This window comes from Scyliorhinus torazame, chromosome 28, assembly GCF_047496885.1.
Source record: "Scyliorhinus torazame isolate Kashiwa2021f chromosome 28, sScyTor2.1, whole genome shotgun sequence".
Classification (NCBI taxonomy): domain Eukaryota; kingdom Metazoa; phylum Chordata; class Chondrichthyes; order Carcharhiniformes; family Scyliorhinidae; genus Scyliorhinus; species Scyliorhinus torazame.
Genome location: NC_092734.1, coordinates 18,454,449 through 18,472,131, shown reverse-complemented (window position 1 = coordinate 18,472,131; position 17,683 = coordinate 18,454,449). Strand labels below are relative to the sequence as shown.

The window sequence follows — 17,683 nt, the reverse complement described above, 5'->3', positions numbered from 1 at the left end:
CCCGCCCCCGCCGAATATCCAGTGCCGGAGAATTCGGCAACCGGCGGGGGTGGGATTCACCCCCGGCGATTCTCCCACCCAGCCGGGGGGGGGGGGGGGGTGGTGGGGGGGGGGGGGTCGGAGAATCCCGCCCCAGATCTACAGATGACTCAATATTGGCAACAATGTGGTTGAATGTTAAAGCCAACAATGCCCACATGCCATGGAAGAAAGCCTAGCCTTTCCAACTTTCCTCATAAGACAAACCTGGTGTTAGTCTATTAAACCTTCTCTCAGCTGTTTCTAATGCATTTATATCTTTCTTTAAAAATGGAACTCAGTGCTCCAGATTTGCTATCACCAGTGCTGTGGATGTCAAGAGCCGATGTTCTCTTTTTGTGTTATACCATTCTAAAACTCCGGAGCAAAAGCAATATGTTAAATATTGGTCATTGCCTGTTAAATGGCAAAGGCTGTTAAACGTCCATGAAAATAAAGGTAAATGCTGTGGGAGGTATAGTTCACCTTTTGTCATATCCACGTCTGTTAATACCCTTCACAGCAGCAACATACAAGCCCAATCCAAGAGTGATATAATGATCAAGCTGTGGTTGAGTAAAATACCTGAGGTGAAATGTGATAGTGGGAAAATATCTCAGGGGGACCTGTGAGTGGGAAAACATTTAAAAGGCAAATTCACCTCAAGGTAAATGCATTGCGTCTTTTGTTTCCATTTGCCGATTAGGCTTTCATGTGCTGGAATGTCAGGTGTAGCTATTTGGTCCTTCATTTTCCCACACGCCTCAAAGGCAACGAGAGCTGGGAATTATATGCTGGCCATGGAGAGACAACAGCATCATGAACATGAATAACAGGTAAAAATACCCTTCATTGGTAAGAATGTTTGCCACTAGCACTGTGGGTGTACCTGCACCTCAGGGACTGCAGCGGTTCAAGAAGACAGCTCGTGGTGACATTCTGAAGGGCAACAGGGGATGGGCAATAAATGCTGGGCCTAACCAGCCTCGCCCACATCCCGGAAATTATTTTTATTTTAAACCAGGAAACTTCAAGGTGACCTGTTCGAAGGATAAAGGGGCAAGTGAAAAGATGCCAAGGAGGCCAGGCTTCCTTATTGGTGTTCTGTGCTCTCCCAACCACACCCGCACCCAACAATTGCAGAGAAGTAGAAAACCTCACCAGAATAGACATTAGTAAGAGATTCTCCTTCCCAGTGATATCTGTGCCAATGGAACTCACAGTGGCAGCACAATGAGGTGTGACTCTCTGACACTTTGCCAGAAGGTTCTTTTCAGCAACCTTCCACTGCCTGAAACAAGGCATGCCAACATGATCGGGAACCAGCGTGGCTTCGTTGGCCACAACGATCAAAATGCCACAAATACATATCTGTGGGTCCTGCCAAACCCTAACTGTGGTAACCTGCCTTCTCAGCATCTACACATTTACCCATCCTTAAATCTTTCTCATCTTCCACAAATGTTCGCGCCTTCCCATTGAGTGTATCCCTTATTTTCTTCGTTTTCCGGCAGTAAAATGCATCACTCTGTACTTCTTTGCATTAAATGTCTCCTTCCACGTCAGGTTGTTCTACTAACCCTATCCATGTCTTCTTGAAATATTTTACTGTGTTCTTCACGTTTTACCAAACTGTTGACATTTTGTGACAGGCAGTAAATATTGATATTGTGCTCCTAATGCCCAAGTACAAATCATCACCTGTTTTAAACAACCGTAATTTTATCTCTAATGGGTCACATTTTACTTTTTGCTTTGGTTAACTTTATCCAAGATAATTACTTTCACCAATTTACCTCATCTACTAAATACGGTAAAATAACTACATATCATTCGGTCAAATTGCATTGCCCCCTCAATTGGTCTCAAAACAAGTCTTGTTCCAATCTCGATTTTTCTCTATGAATTTGTGCCTATTGATTTTACTCTGGATCTCAGGTTTTGCCAAATTTTTGTGCCCAGCGACAGTCCATTATTTTCCATTATTTAATTGCGAGTGTGTAGCTGACATAAAGCCTGTTAAAGGACTGCATCAGTTTTATCTGGGTGGAGTTTACATATTCTCCCCGTGTCTGCGTGGGTTTCCTCCCGCATTCCAAAGACTTGCAAGTTAGGTGGATTGGCCATGCTAAATTGCCCCTTGGTGTCCAAAGATGTGGAGGTGAGGTGGGGTTACGGGAATAGGGTGGGGTAGTGACCCAAGGTAGGGTGCCCTTTCAGAGGGTCGATGCAAACTTGATGGGCCGAATGGTCTCCTTCTGCACTGTAGGAATTCTATGGTCTTACAAATATGGCAGAGACTCGTCACAAATGGCAACTCGAGTTATGATTTCCTTAATCTAACTCATTGCTCAGCCATAGCTGAAAATCCAAAGCAAATGATGGTTCACATCCTGTTACTTTGCAATAATGGAAAGCATACTTATTTTAAGAAAATCTATGGTGTGGATGGGATGTTGTGTTCACATGCTCTGACGATATGAATATTCCCAGAATTTAACTGATCATTTGGTTCATGCAAATAATTTTTATCTGAGTTCACAGCAGTGGCACTGTAATAAGCAAACCATTGTTTGTCTGACTGTAGCACAGATAAGTTTTTAAAATTAAGGTACATGTCAATTTTCTCCTGCTGTTTTTTCCGCATTCGTCATTTCTCTTGAAACCGCTGACTCATTCTGACTGCTTGGCCCCAACAACTTACTGACCAGATGGCTATTCTTCATATGTATGCCCTGACAGTAGATATTGACCATGGGGAGTATCTGAACACATACTGATCCAGCCCTGAAGTCCGCACATCCATTCTTGCAAGAGGGGTACAAGCACCAACCCTGGCTATTTGTCCACACTCTCAGCTAAATGTGTTGTAGCCAGTTTTAGTGTCTAATATTGCAACCCCAGCCAAGAACAGTCCATTCATCACAAACCATGCACAGGAAATTTCAGGTGACATTGGCTATGTCCACAAACATTAGGTCAGGTCATTTAAATGTATAAATGCATATTCTTTCTTTCCTAAATATACTAATACAGAAATAATTCGCAATTATCAATACAATATTGCCTGCCCAAGTAAATAATGCATCTTCTTTGCTGCCTTTGAATTGACTGCTGTGACACAGTGATTAGCTTTGCTGCCTCACAGCGCCAGGGACCCGGGTTCAATTCCGGCCTTGGGTAACTGTCTGTGTGGAATCTGCACGTTCTTCCCGCGTCTGCGTGGATTTCTTCCAGGTGCTCCGGTTTTCTCCCACAGTCCAAAGATGTGCAAATTAGGTGTATTATTGGCCCTGATAAATTTCCCCTTCATGTCCAAAGATGTGCATGTCAGGTGGGGTTAAGGAGATAGGGTGGCGGAGTGGGCCGAGGTTGAGTGCTCTTTCAGAGGGTTAGTGCAGACTCGATGGGCTAAATGACCTCCTTCTGCACTGTGGGAATTCTATCGTTCTAGAAGAAAAGGCCTAATGCACTCAACCTTGAGAGTTTGCCTCTTGAAAAACAATCTGTGTTATATGTATTTAGCAGCAATACCTCAAGGAAGTGGTGCTGTGGAGGTTTCAAACCTCTTGAATTGTAGCACCCGTAATTTTAACGCTGACCTTTTCTTGCCTTTCATTAATCTTTCAGCGAGGTATGGACTTGAGTCTGAGGTGGCAGACCCTGCCTCTGCGGTTGCCCACCCCAGAGTCTTGAGTACTTTGTCTGGCCTCTCAGGACATGATGGAGGGAATGTTGCACTATGCCTGGAGTGGTCTGGCAACCTTCTGGCTGACATTCCAGAAGAAGTTGGGTGAGGATCTCTTCCTCGCTGCAGTCTCCCCTAGGACAGTGTGTAATGGTGCTGAAACATTACCCACATGTGTGACAGTGTGGGTCTTAGCTCTGATTCGCACGACAATTGTACCACAATTAGCAGCAGCGATTGACTGGGACCATCTCTTCAATGGGGTGTCACAAAATGATAAATTAGTGAAAAATTTGAGCGAGGAGACACACAGTGAAACACAAACATTATTGAGAGTATCGGGAGAAATGGTTAGATAAGTGTTAAGCATGAAGCCTAATCAACTCCGTCACCGATTGTCAACATTGAGGATATATACAGGAGCGAACCCAATTGTATTTAACAGCATATCTCAATCAACATAAGCGCTATTAATCGTTTAAGTGCATCCTTTAGATAAACAGGCTTTTGATATTTGTCATTAAGTAAGATTATTTGGGCGGCACGGTAGCACAAGTGGATAGCACTGTGGCTTCACAGCGCCAGGGTCCCAGGTTCAATTTCCCACTGGGTCACTGCCTGTGTGGAGTCTGCACATTCTCCCCGTGTCTGCATGGGTTTCCTCCGGGTGCTCCGGTTTCCTCCCACAGTCCAAAGACGTGCAGGTTAGGTGGATTGGGCATGCTAAATTGCCCTTATTGTCCAAAAGGGTTAGGAGGGGTTATTGGGTTACTGGGATAGGGTGGAAGTGTGGGCTTAAGTGGGTCGGTGCAGACTCGGTGGGCCGAATGGCTTCCTTCTGCACTGTATTTTCTATGTTCTATTTGCAAGCATGAGAGGCTTGTTACTAAAGGATGGAAAGCAGTGAGAGCTGCGCCTGAATGGGAATGTAAGCTGCCAGTTACAGCCCTCACCCCAAACAATTCGGCATTCTGGCTCCTTCACAAAGACCTTGTTGTGATTCAATGAACTCGTTTCTGGGTCTGCAGAGATGACTGGTTAAGCTCTGCAGTCATGGGACACTCTTGAAAATTGCTAAACCTCCCTCCCTGCCCTCCCCTCTCTCCCAGAGTTTATAATAAAAACAACTGGCACGTATCCCGTGCTGGGTTAATGCCTTTCCAGAAGCGATTTGTGATTTTCTTTTTTGGTAGGCAGTGTTTACAGTGAACAAGTCAGGTTCTTACCGGATCCAGAGTGTAAGGATGGCAACTATCGAACCATCGATTGAGGGATTCACTGAACTGGAAGTGTTCGCATTGGGCACCACTCTGTTACTGGAAGGTAAAGCTGGGGCTGGGGTTCGTTCCTGATTGCCTGGTTTCACAGAAGCCAGTGGAAAAGATGTATGTCAATGTGCACTCCATCAAGTCTTCACTTCCCGCCACTATTTATAAAGAGTTGGCAGTGCGATGCGCTTGAACGTCCATGTGTTTTAGCATGTGTAAATAAAAAGCAAACTTCAGGGTTGTGTAAATTGGTGTGCATGACTAATAATAATAATAATAATCTTTTATTGTCACAAGTATGAAGTTACTGTGAAAAGCCCCGAGACTAATGCATTCAGCAAGAGAAAGGGTGTTAATCTTTCACAACTATTGTGCTAGCACCAAGTTGTGTGCAACCATAGGATCCCAGGGCTCCAATGGTTATGTGGAAAGTGTGTGTCAGGAGCGACTTCCCATGTATATTTCATTTATCTTATATTTTATTTATTATTATTATTATCTCTGTGCTTGGTCAAATGCTGCAAGTTTTGGACTAGTTTTCTGTTTTGATTGCATCGTTAGTAAGTTTGACTGTGCCTGAGCCAGTTCGACAACTCACTAAATTCTTTAATCTGTTTTGATATTACTGAATAGGTGGGTATTTTGCTACTTGGCTCTCTGTGGGTGAAAGTTCTTCAGATTTCACTTTGGGTTAAAGGTGTATTTGTTCCTGCAGTGTTATCTCAATTAGATTCTGCCTTTCAAAACAAAAAAGCCAACATAAACATCTGTGTGATCCAGTCGAAATGAATAAGAAGATTCTTGCTTCGTCATTTGAACTCGTTCTCAGATTTCTTTGATCTCTGCTCCACAGCTCTCCTTGGACTGCTCCTGAACGCCATAACAATGTTGTCCTTTTACAAGATAAAAGAACTCCAGACACCAAGTAATCTCCTCGTGGTCAGCTTGGCTGTATCCGACTCTGGGATCTGCCTGAATGCATTTGTAGCTGCTTTCTCAAGCTTTCTGAGGTAGATGTACAAATCAATCATTTAGTTTGGTTTTGGAGGAATTCCATTGTGTGCACATCGCAGAAATAGGTCACTGGGCTCAACTGGTCCATACCAGTGTTATTCCCCACCAGTCCCCTCTCACTGTACTTCATCTCAACCACTCCACATATCTTTCTCAAACAAACAACAGAAAAGGCTGGTCAATCTCGGCAGGTCTGTCAACATCTGTGAAGAGAGGATGGAGCTAACGTTTCGAGTCTGGTTGACTCTTTGCCAAAGCTAGAGGGAAGTAGAAATAGGGTCAGCTTTATACTGTTGTAGGAGGTGGGGTGGGGGGGGGGGGGGGGGGGGCGGGGGGGCTAGCGTGGAGCAGTGGGGCTGGATAGAGGGCTGGTGACAGCTGCCGATTACAAGCATGTCATGGGCAAAAAAACAAAAGGAATGTAAATGGTGCTGATGACGACTAAGGAGGGGACTGATCGTGGTACATCAAAAGATGAGAATGTCTTAATGTCAGAACAGGGGTAAGCAATGTATCACAACTTGGAACAGGGAACAGACGGCCCTAGTGGGGTGGGGCCAGGGAGACAATGGTGAGGGGGAAAAACGGATCGATGGAAGAAATGAAAATAAATTGATAGAAATAAAATCGGGTGAAGGTGTAACGTGCCTAATTGGAAGATGAGGTGTTGTTCCTCCAGTTAGTGCTGGGCTTCACTGGAACATTGCAGCAGGCCAAGGACGGACATGAGGACATGGGAGCAGGATGGTGAGTTGAAATGGCAGCGACAGGAAGGTCTGGGTCCTGCTTGCGGACGGACCGGAGCTGTTCTACAAAGCAGTCACCCAGTCTGTGTTTAGCCTCTCCAATGTAGAGTAGACTACATTGGGAGCAGTGAATGCAACAGACCAGATTGAAGGAGGTGCACATGAAATGCTACCTCACCTGAAAAGTGTGTTTAGACCCTTGGATAATGAGCAGGGAGGAGGTAATGGGGCAGGTGTTACACCTTCTTCAATTGCAGGGGATGATGCCATGCGAAGAGGGTAAGATGTTGGGGGTGATGGAAGAGTGGACCAGGGTATCCCAGAAGCAAGGGTCCCCATGAAATGCTGAAGGGGGGAGTGAGGGGATGTTGGGTTTGGGGGTAGCATCATACTGGAGGCGGAACTGGTGGAGGATGAACCTTTTAATGCAGAGGCCCATGGAATGAAAAGTGAGGACAAGGGGGACCCTATCCTGGTTCTGTGAGGGGAAAGGATGAGAGCAGGGGTATGGGAGATGGGTTGGACATGGTTGAGTGCCCTGTCACCCACAGTGGTTGGGGAACCACGATTAAGGAAGAAGGAAGACATGTCAGCAGCATCATTTTGGAAAGTGGTATCATCGGAACAGATGTGACAGAGGCGAAGTAACTGGGAATCATAGAATCATAGAACTCACAGTGCAGAAGGAGGCTATTCAGCCTATCAGATCTACACCGGTCCTTGGAAAGAGCACACTGCTTAAGTCCACGCCGCCATCCTATCCCCGTAACCCAGTAACCTCACCTAAACGTTTTGGGCACTAAGGGCAATTTATCATGGCCAATCCACCTAACCGGCACATCTTTGGACTGTGGGAGGAAACCGGAGCACCCGGAGGAAACCCACGCACACACGGAGAGAACGTGCATATTCCGCACAGATAGCCACCTAAACCGGGAATCGAACCTGGGATCCTCGAGCTGTGAAGCAACTGTGCTAACCACTGTGCTACCATGCTGCCAAACAACATGGGGATGGTAACATATAGTTTGTCCTTCCAACTCCATGAGCTAAATTCAAGTTTCTTTTGGCATTCACTCTTTCATGGGATGTGGATGTCACTGGAAAGGCCCAACATTGTCGCCCATCCTCACCTGCCCTTGAGCTGAGCAATTGGGGAGAATGGGATGGAATCCTTACAGGATGTGAGGTGTGAAGAGCTGTAGCCGAGGAAGTTGTGGGAGCCGGTGGGTTTGTGATGGATACTAATGGACAGTCTATTCCTCGAAATGGCGTTAGAGAGGTCAAGGAAGGGAAGGGAAGATGGACCATGTTAAGATGATAGAGAAGTGGAAATTGGAAGCAAAATTGATCAATTTTTCCAGGTCTAGACGAGACCATGTAGTGGCACTGAAGCCATTGGTGCGCTTAGCTTTCAATTCCTTTCCTCTTCCTGTGATCCATTAAATACATCAATGCTACTGGCAGCATGTTCCACGCCATAACCAATCCCTGGATAAAGTTGTTTTCCCTAAATTTGCTACTGATTTATTGGTGACCATTGTACCATAGAATCCCTACAATGCGAGTCTGCACCCGCACTCCGAAAGAGCACCCTACCTATCCCCATGCCCCCACCCTATCCCTGTAATCCACCCAAAGTTTTGGACACTAAGGGGCAATTTAGTGCGGCCAATCCACGTAACCAGCACATCTTTGTGACTGTGGGACGAAACTGGAGCACCCGGAGGAAACCCACGCAGACACGGGGAGAACGTGCAGACTCCGCACAGACAGTCATCCAAGGTTGGAATCGAACCCGGGTCTCTGGTGCCGTGAGGTAGCAGTGCTAACCACTGTGCCGCCTTGCCACCCTATATTCAGGATATTTAATTTTGGCCTCCCATAGACACTTTGATACATCTCTTGCCTGCCTTCCTTCTAGGTACTGGCCGTATGGAACTGAAGGCTGCCAGACCCATGGTTTCCAAGGATTTCTAGCATCCCTGGCAAGCATTAATGCATGTGCAGCCATTGCCTGGGACAGGTACCATCTAAGCTGCAGCAGTAAGTAATTACAAGCTAATTCTTCGGCACAGTTAGCACTGCCTGCTGACAAAGCATGTGTGTGCGTTTGATTCTATCTTATTTTCAGTGTGCGTTTCCCTAAATAAATCTGAGGGGGGGGGGGTAGTGCTGGAAATTTTGAACCCTAAAAAAAAAGCCATTCTGTTTTACCAAGAACATGGGGCGCGATTCTCCGACCCCCCACCGGGTCGGAGAATCGCCGGGGGCTGGTGTGAATCCTGCCCCCGCCGAGTCCCGAATTCTCCGCCACCAGAGATTCGGCGGGGGTGGGAATCGCGCCGGTCGGCGGGCCCAACCCCGGCGATTCTCCGGCCCGCGATGGGCCGAAGTCCCGCCGCTGACAACCCTCTCCCGCTGGCGTGGATTAAACCTTTTGAACGGCGGGACAAGGCGGCGCGGGCAGGCTCCGGGGTCCTGGGGGTGTGCGCGGGGCGATCTGGCCCCGGGGGGTGCCCCCACAGTGGCCTGGCCCGCAATCGGGGCCCACCGATCCGCGGGCGGGCCTGTGCCGTGGGGGCACTCTTTTTCTTCCGCCTTCACCATGGTCTTCACTATGGCAGAGGCGGAAGAGACCCCCTCCCCTACGCATGCGCGGGGATGCCGTGAGCGGCCGCTGACGCTCCCGCGTATGCGTCGCCCGAGGCCTATCCCGTCAGCCGGCGGAGCGGAAACCACTCCGGCGCGCGCCTAGCCCTTCAAGGTGAGGGCTTGGCCCCTAAAGGTGCGGAGAATTCCGCACCTTTGGGGCGGCCCAACGCCGGAGTGGTTCCCGCCACTCCATCACGCCGGAACCCCCCACCCTACCGGGTAGGGGAGAATCCCGCCCATGTTTTTTGTTAAAAACGTTCGCAGGTGACAACCTTGACAGCCTGAAACCTCTGGGTAACAAGCAAATTTGTTCGCCTGAATGTCAGGGATGTGAACAATGGGAAGCAGAACAACGGGTGCCAAATCCACTCAATTTGTTGCCCATCTTCAAAGAACCAGTCATCGAGTCTCATTAGAATTCAGCCTTTGTGAGCAAATTAAGGATTAGTGAGGGACAGGCGATTGAACGTTGAGTTGACCTTTATTCAAAGAATTTGTTGGTTTACTTTTGCCAAGAAGGTGAAAGTTTTACTCACTTCGGTTCCTCCTTTGACAAAGCATTACGAGCAATGTGATTTCTAACAAGCAGTGTGATCTCTAACGGCCGGAATGCTGCTTAGTTATGTAAGGAGCATGTGGAACATAATCCCTTCCTTGAACTCAGCTGAGCACTAAAGCTGATTTCATTTTTAAATTGCTCGCTATTCTCCTCCTCTAACCCGAGGAGGGTGAATCGTTGCTGGACTAGAATTCCGCGGCTTCCAGTCTGCTCCCTAGTCCCCATTGAACCATGGCTGAACAGCAAATCGCAAGCACCCCAGCTACGGGAAAGGCATCGTGACTGACCCTGAAATGGTCCACATGATCAGATTTGGGCCATTTTGGTGTGTCATTTAGCGAATGGTTGACTAAAGACATTGACCCATTGGACTTTGAGACTGAGCCTTGATGTATCAGAATTATGACAATAGTTGGCCCATGGCCTGATAATTTGAGCAAGCCGTGACATTAAAAGTGTACATATTTTTGTCAAGTGACCACTCAAATTCTAATTGGTAATCTCAATGGTACGAGGTGGTTTAACTTAAATGTTCTTTCGTTGAAGGCAAAGGAGCATTGATCTACAAATTGACGTCCATGTGTTGAACCTATGTCACAGGGTCAAGACTGCAATGGAAGAGCACAGTAATTGTCCTATCAATTATCTGGGGATTTGCTGCATTCTGGGCCGCTATGCCGTTATTGGGATGGGGTGAATATGACTATGAACCATTGAGAACTTGCTGCACTTTGGATTACTCCAAAGGTGACAGGTAGGTATGTGAATTTTTTAAAAATGTGATTAATTCACATGATGTGGAGGCCTCGCTGGCGGTAGTAGTTCATTGTGACCGGGTAGCTTGCTGGGCCATTCTAGAGAGCAGGTAAGAGTCGGCCACATGGATGGAACAGGAGATTCTATGATTATCAGTGTCATTGGAATTAGGAACTGCTTCACACTCACGCTAAACCACCAATATCAGGCACGTTTGGATACATTGGCTGGGAATCTCCCATCCCCTGCTGGGTCGGACAATTGCCGGGGGGGGGACGAGAATCACGCCACGCTGCTCAGACGCTGGCCCGCCGATTCTCTGGCGCCCGCGGGAGCACCACTGCGCCGGTCGGGGGCCGCTGAAAACGCCGCCACCCGGTGATTCTCCGCGCCTCGATGGGCCGAGTGCCCGCCGAGTTCGGTCGAGACCCGTCGGCATAGGTTACGTATGGTCCTACCCGGCGGGACCTCGGAGTTTTGGTTGCAGGGGCCGTCCTGGTAGGGGAGGCAGGGGGATCCAACTCCGGGGGGGGGCCTCCATGGTGGCCTGACCCGCGATCGGGGCCTACCAATCGGCGGGCGGGCTATTTCTATGGGGGGGCCTATGTTCCTCCGCGCCGGGCCCCTGTAGGGCTCTGCCATTGTGCCCGGGGGCCGGCGCAGAGACAGGAACCCACGCGCATGCGCGATCTTGAGCTGGCCGTGGCGTGCCGACTCAAGCAGCGGACACCACTCTGGCACCATAGAAGCGCCCTGGGAAGGGGTGAATACCTGGGCCTGGAGGCCCATTGACGCTGGCATGGCTCGCGCCGCCTTTGATGCCAGCGTCAGAACTTGGTCAAGGGATCGGAGAATCCCGACCATCAGTTTAAATAAGGAGTGCCTCCTGCTTTTTTTGAGCACCAGCTCATGGATGTAGAGAATCAAAGTGAAATACTGTGGATACTGGAAATCTGAAAACAAAATTGTTTCCGGATTTCCTTGGTTTGCTGTAGTACAAACCCACCCCTTCCCTATGGAGCCATCTGTCCCTCGTTTTTCAGTTTTCCTTCAACTGACCACTTTTAAAAAAAATGTTTTAAAATATATTTAGAGTACCCAATTCATTTTTCCAATTAAGGGGCAATTTAGCGTGGCCAATTCACCCACGCTGCACATCTTTGTGTTGGGGTGAGACCCACTCAGACTTGGGGAGAATGTGCAGACTCCACACAGACAGTGACCCGGGGCTGGGGTCGAACCAGGGTCCCCGGCGCCATGAGGCAGCAGTGCTAGCCACTGAGCCACTGTGTTATCCCTCTTCAATGGACCACTGACCCTTGCTCTCCTTTTAACACATTCTACTAGCTTAACTTTATGCCACTATTAGCATTTCTTCAGTCCTTGATGCCATCATTAACACCCCTTTGACTTATGTCCATGACATCTCTATCAACCTCTCCTTAGCTCCGAATTATCCTTGACCTTCGTTTCTGCTCCCCCTCCCCCAACTATATAATTCATTTCATTTCTAACCCTCTTCAGTTCTGAAGAGGAGTCACACGGACTCGAAACATTAACTCTATTTCTCTCCTCACAGATGCTGCCAGACCTGCTGAGTTTATCCAGCGTTTTCTGTTTTTATGACTGATTAATACAAACTTCAGATACTTTAGAAAATCGTGGATCAGAATGCAACATATAATACCGTCTGTATCTTGACTTTTGTTTTCCAGGAAATTTGTCTCATTCTTCATTCCGGTGGCAGTTTGCGAATTTGTCTTTCCACTTTTCATCTTGGCAACTTCTTACCAGTCATGTGCGAATAAATTCAAGAAAACTGGACAAACCAAGGTAAAACAAAGTTACGTAATCTCATTAAGAGCGCAACAGAAACAGAAATTCCTTCGAGCTTTTCATTGTCATGGCAACGCACTTCTGGATTAAAAATGATTTTAAGTGCATATTTCTGCTCTAAACCCCTTCTGTATAAAAGGACCCACTGCACAGAACTGCCTCTGGTTAATTAGTCAGGATGGCAAGACACAGGGGCCAGGATTTTCCTCCCCACGCCATGTTTTTTGGCAGGTGTGGCAGCTCACGATTGGCAGTCAGTGCACCTTCCAGTCCTGCCAATGTCAATGGCCATGTGAGCTGTTCGCCAGCCGGGCCACCAGGGCATCGGCCACAGGCTGGGACGGGGGACTGGAAGATCCCGCCGGCCGTAATGGCTGGAAATTCCCAGCCAGAGAAGCAACAGGGATGTATTGAGCCAGTCATTAATAGAGAGAGTTATTCAACAAGGCTGTCAGAGTGTTTTAGTGTAGCACTGGAAATTAGAATTCAAAGATTTTCTTCCATTCCCTTCCTCTTCCCTCACCTGGTGGTTGGACTTAGATAGTCTTTCACCGGGCTTTACCTGGAACGTGGGGTGGCCCGCGATCGGTGCCCACCGATCGCCGGGCCGTCCTCTCTGAAGGAGGACCTTCTTCCTTCCGCGGCCCCGCAAGATCCGTCCCCCATCTTCTTGCGGGGCGGACTTAGAGAGGACGGCAACCACGCATGCGCGGCTGACGCCCGTTATGCGGCGCCGGCCGCATCATCTATGCGGCGCCGCTTTTACGCGGGCGACAAGGCCTGGCGCATGTAGATGACGCGGCCCCGATACTGGCCCATTGTCAGGGCCTGAATCGGTCGGGACCGGGGACGTTCCGCGCCGTCGTGAACCTCGACGGCGTTCACGACGGCGCGGCCACTTCGGCGTGGGAGTGGAGAATCGTGCCCAAGGAGTCTGGCACCAGGGGGTTATAGCTTGAGGGGCGCCACTCCACCTCCAGAGGGGCTGACTGGGCGTCTGTCCCGCTCTGACCCCCAACCATTGGGGTGTTTGGAAGGATTACGCAGGTTGACGCACCCAACCTGTTTGACCGTGTTACAAACAGACCTTTCTCGGCCGTCAGGTCCTGGGATGGGACTCGAAACTGTAGCATCCTCCTGGAGGCAAGCGCACTACCCTCTGCGCCACAAGACCTCTGGTCAGCATTAATAGATGCTGAGTATTAATTATTGCTCTGAGCAGAGTCTGACTGTGTTACAATTGGTGAGGTTATGTTAGGGATAAATCCACACATGGTTGACAACCTGACTGCAATAGATAATCACTCAATCGAACAGTTCAGGGTCTGTCTATAGACTTAAACGGAAAAGGAATTTGGACAGAAGATTGTTCCATTTACTTTTGCCCATTTTGCATGGCTGTAGGACAGATTTCACTCTCCTTGCCTCTGAATGGAAATGTTCAGGAACTTATACGAGCATCACTTTCTGAACCATGTGACTGAGTCAATTTTTTCCCTTCCCTCGCGCATATGTGTTAGTTTCATGAGCCTCATATTGAGGAGGCCCTTCTGAGGAGGAGTGGACTGAGGAGGAATATCAATGGACTGGTCAGGGTGGCAGAAAAGTTGCAAATGGAATTCAAGCCAGAGAAGTGTGAGGTGATGCGTTTGGGGAGGTCAAGCAAGGTCCAGAAATAGACAATCAATGGGAAGATACTGAAAGGTGTAGAGGAGGTGGGAGACCTTGGAGCGAATGTGTTCAGATCCCTGAAGGTAGCAGGACAGGTGGATAAGAAGGCAAATGGAATCCTTCCTTTTATTAGCCAAGGCAGAGACTATAAGAGCAGGGAGATTATGCTGGAACTATATAAAACCATTGTTAGGCCTCAGCTTGAGTACTGTGGGCAGTTCTGGTCACCTCATCATTATTGAAAGGATGTCATTATACTAGAGAGGGTACAAGAGGAGGTTTACCAAGATGTTGTCAAGACTGGAACATTGGAGCTATGAGGAAGGATTGGACTGTCTGGGGTTGTTCATCATGGAACAAAGAAGGCAGAGGGGTTTTGTAATGGAGATTGTGAGGGGCCTGGATTGTGTGGATAGGAAGAGCCTATTTACCTTATCATAGAGGTCAGGGACTATGGCGCATGGATTTAAAGTGATTGGTAGAACTATTAGAGGGGAGATGAGGAGATATCTTTGCACCCAGAGGGAACTCACTGCCTGAAAAGGTTGTAGGCATAAAGTGTCTGGCTACGCACCTCAACTGCTGTAACCTACAGGGCTCTAGACCAAATGCTGGAAAGTGGGATTAAGCTGGGCGGCTCAATATTTGTACGGCGCACCATGATGGGCCGAGTGTCCTCTTACTGTGTTGTAAACTTTCTAGGACTCTATGATGGGCTCCAGCAGGGACCAGTGGATAATGGTCAGAAGTGGGGATATGGCCAACTTTGCCCTCCATGGCCCAGTGAGGTCAGTTGTTCGACCCTTCCTGAGACCCACTGAATGCAGATCTGAACTGGGAGTTCCTTGCGTGTAGAGCTTGGCTGCTCACAAGGTACATGAGATGAACCATTAGGGGAACCTTAGGATGGGCGCTCAGAAGCTCAGTGAATTGAGCTGGAGAGCAACAAACACTCATGGAACCATAATGCAGTAAGGAATGAATCTCAATACCTAGGTATAGGGTAAAATGCCAGCAAGCTAAAGCAGTGAAAGAAACGTGCTGTTGTGACAGTAACGATTTTGCAAGCTTGGATTGGCATATCTCTGATAAATAATGAGAAATCGACAGGTTGGGGAATATCATAGACACAGTCGAGAGAAATCTAGTGGGACCTGATGGTTTAGCTTTGTGGTGATAGAAACATTGCATGACCTTGAACCATTCTAACCACAATCTGTTTTTTTTTTCACTCAGTTTAACACTGGATTGCCTTTTAAAATCCTAATAATTTGCTGGGGACCTTATAGTTTGTTGTGCATGTATGCTGCCTTTGAAAATGTGACTGTCTTATCTCCAAAACTGCGAATGGTAAGTGAGAGAGGCTGGTGTCAGGTTGAGAAGGGCGCGTACGAGGTGGGTGGTGGGGGGTGGGAGGTTGCATTGCACAGATGGGAGTTAAAAGTTATTATAAAAATGGACAAACGGTTTAATATTCAGTTTATTTTTCAACTGTGCTAATTACAGACAAACAGAATTCTATGTTAGCCTCTTGTTTAGAGATTGACAGAAAATCTGGAAAATGCTCACATAAAAGCAATATACTGTGGATGTTGGGAACCCAAAATACAAACAAATAACTCTACAAAAATTCAGCAGGTCTGACAGCATCTGTGGAGAGAGAAACAGAGTTAACAGTTTGAGTCTCAATAGCCCGTCTGCAGAACATTTCCTGTTTTTATATCTGGAAAATGCTTATCGTTTTGTTGTTTTGGGAAGAGGTGTGAAAATGCGATTACTGATTCACGTGGGGTCTCTCGATATTTGCTGTTTCTATTACTCAGTTTTATGGACTTTCAAAACAGATGTCGCTATAACACATTTTCTGTTTCCCCTTGTTTTGGCAGCTTCCGGTCGTCCTTGCAAAGACATCCCCGATAGCCAATGCCTTTGTCTATGCTCTAGGGAACCCAGACTACAGAGGCGGGATCTGGTCCTTCCTAACGGGACAGAAAATGGAACCCATTGAAACGGATGGAAAAGTTAAATAAATAAAACACAACAGTTTACAGTACAGCTGTTGGAACAGGAACTGACAAGCTCTCGACCCAATCTGTATCTCAAGTTGTTTCTACCCTGTACAAACAAGATGTTAGAATGAAGGTACTGCTAGCTTATAACAGCACTTGAAAATGCCTTAAAGCTTTTAACTCCCAACAACCTTATACCCAAAACATTTACAATGACTGTTCGGTTTGTTGCAAATAAATGATGATCTATATTCTATGTTCTGTTTCAGTCCCTTTGATGCATTGCATTTCATCCTGGTTTATAAAGGATTGTTTAAGTGGAGCGATGAGCAATTAGTAATACGCAACTTGGTTTAAAAAGAAGGTAAAGCTTGAAACATAGAACCATAGAATTCCTATGGTGCCGAAAGAGGCCATTCAGCCCATCTAGTCTGTACCGACCCTCTGGAAATAGCACCCTACCTCGGCCCACCCTCCCACCTTCTCCCCATAATCCTACCTAACCTGCACATCTTTGGACACTAAGGGGCAATTTAGCGTGGCCAATCCACCTAACCTTAACATCTTTGGACTGTGGGAGGAAACCGGAGCCCCCGGAGGAAACCCACGCAGGCACGGAAAACGTGCAAATAGATTCAATCTTTCAACGAAGGAAGTGTGTTCATGCGGCACACGCCTACATATCAACAACGCCATTTTCAAAAACAGATGCTCAGGACTAAAATGGAATCTGCTGACTTGTGTCAATTAGAAAAGAATTGCAAATCAGCCTGAAGATGGAGCTGTTGTTGGAGAAATTAAAAAAAATAATATTGCATTTTATAGATATACAAGGATGAGTCATTTTACCAAAGTAAAAATTATTTTACAATACTCTTAGTTCTTTTCAATTAGCTTTGTATATTATTCTGACTAGCTGCAGAATACACAATGCTCCTTAAGCTTTGTGGCATAGCCTTAACTGGGTGGCCATGTATTTTGCTCGAGTGTTCATCTTTTCCATTTTAAACTCAAGGGGGTTCCAACATTAGATTCAATACCAGACATTTATAAGCTCACCGAAACCCCCCATTCTTCAGTGGTCAGGTATTTTGACATAATTCAGAAAGGATTATTCAATCACTTATAAAAATCTCAGAGCAATTGGAAATTTAGCTGTAAATTGTTATTGTCCTACTCTTTGTAACTTGATATATTTACAAGTACTGACCCTCTAATCTATGTATACCTTTGGGCTCAACATTTAACAATGCACAGAATTTGGACATTGCTATAGAGAATGACAAACCCATTCTGCTTCCATTTTCAACGATTAAAGTTAACATATTTGAATTGTTGAGGTTGAAGAATGGATATTTGGTTAGCCCCTGCAGTGGGAAATCAATGTAATCCTTTATCCCTGGCACAATGTCAGACTGGGTTGGTCAGTGTAAGGGAGTAGGGAAAAGCCTGGGATTTATTTC

The 17,683-nt window shown here is 47.1% G+C and overlaps 1 protein-coding gene across 1 annotated transcript; it reads left to right on the top strand.

Moving 5' to 3' along the window:
* Positions 1-4,844: 4,844 nt before the first annotated feature.
* Positions 4,845-16,476, top strand: rgra (retinal G protein coupled receptor a). The gene is made up of 7 exons (XM_072491359.1): positions 4,845-5,029; positions 5,828-5,984; positions 8,659-8,780; positions 10,549-10,702; positions 12,420-12,537; positions 15,448-15,561; positions 16,098-16,476. The coding sequence occupies exons 1-7, from the start codon at positions 4,951-4,953 to the stop codon at positions 16,239-16,241; spliced, it is 888 nt and encodes a 295-aa protein (XP_072347460.1). The 5' UTR covers positions 4,845-4,950; the 3' UTR covers positions 16,242-16,476.
* The last annotated feature ends 1,207 nt before the right edge of the window (positions 16,477-17,683 follow it).

Excerpts from the sequence above, each read along its gene's own strand:
- rgra (XM_072491359.1), top strand. The coding sequence starts at position 4,951 with ATGGCAACTATCGAACCATCGATTGAGGGATTCACTGAACTGGAAGTG. Across the intron at positions 5,030-5,827 it reads CACCACTCTGTTACTGGAAG|CTCTCCTTGGACTGCTCCTG; the intron begins GTAAAGCTGGGG and ends TCTGCTCCACAG. Across the intron at positions 5,985-8,658 it reads GCTTTCTCAAGCTTTCTGAG|GTACTGGCCGTATGGAACTG; the intron begins GTAGATGTACAA and ends CCTTCCTTCTAG.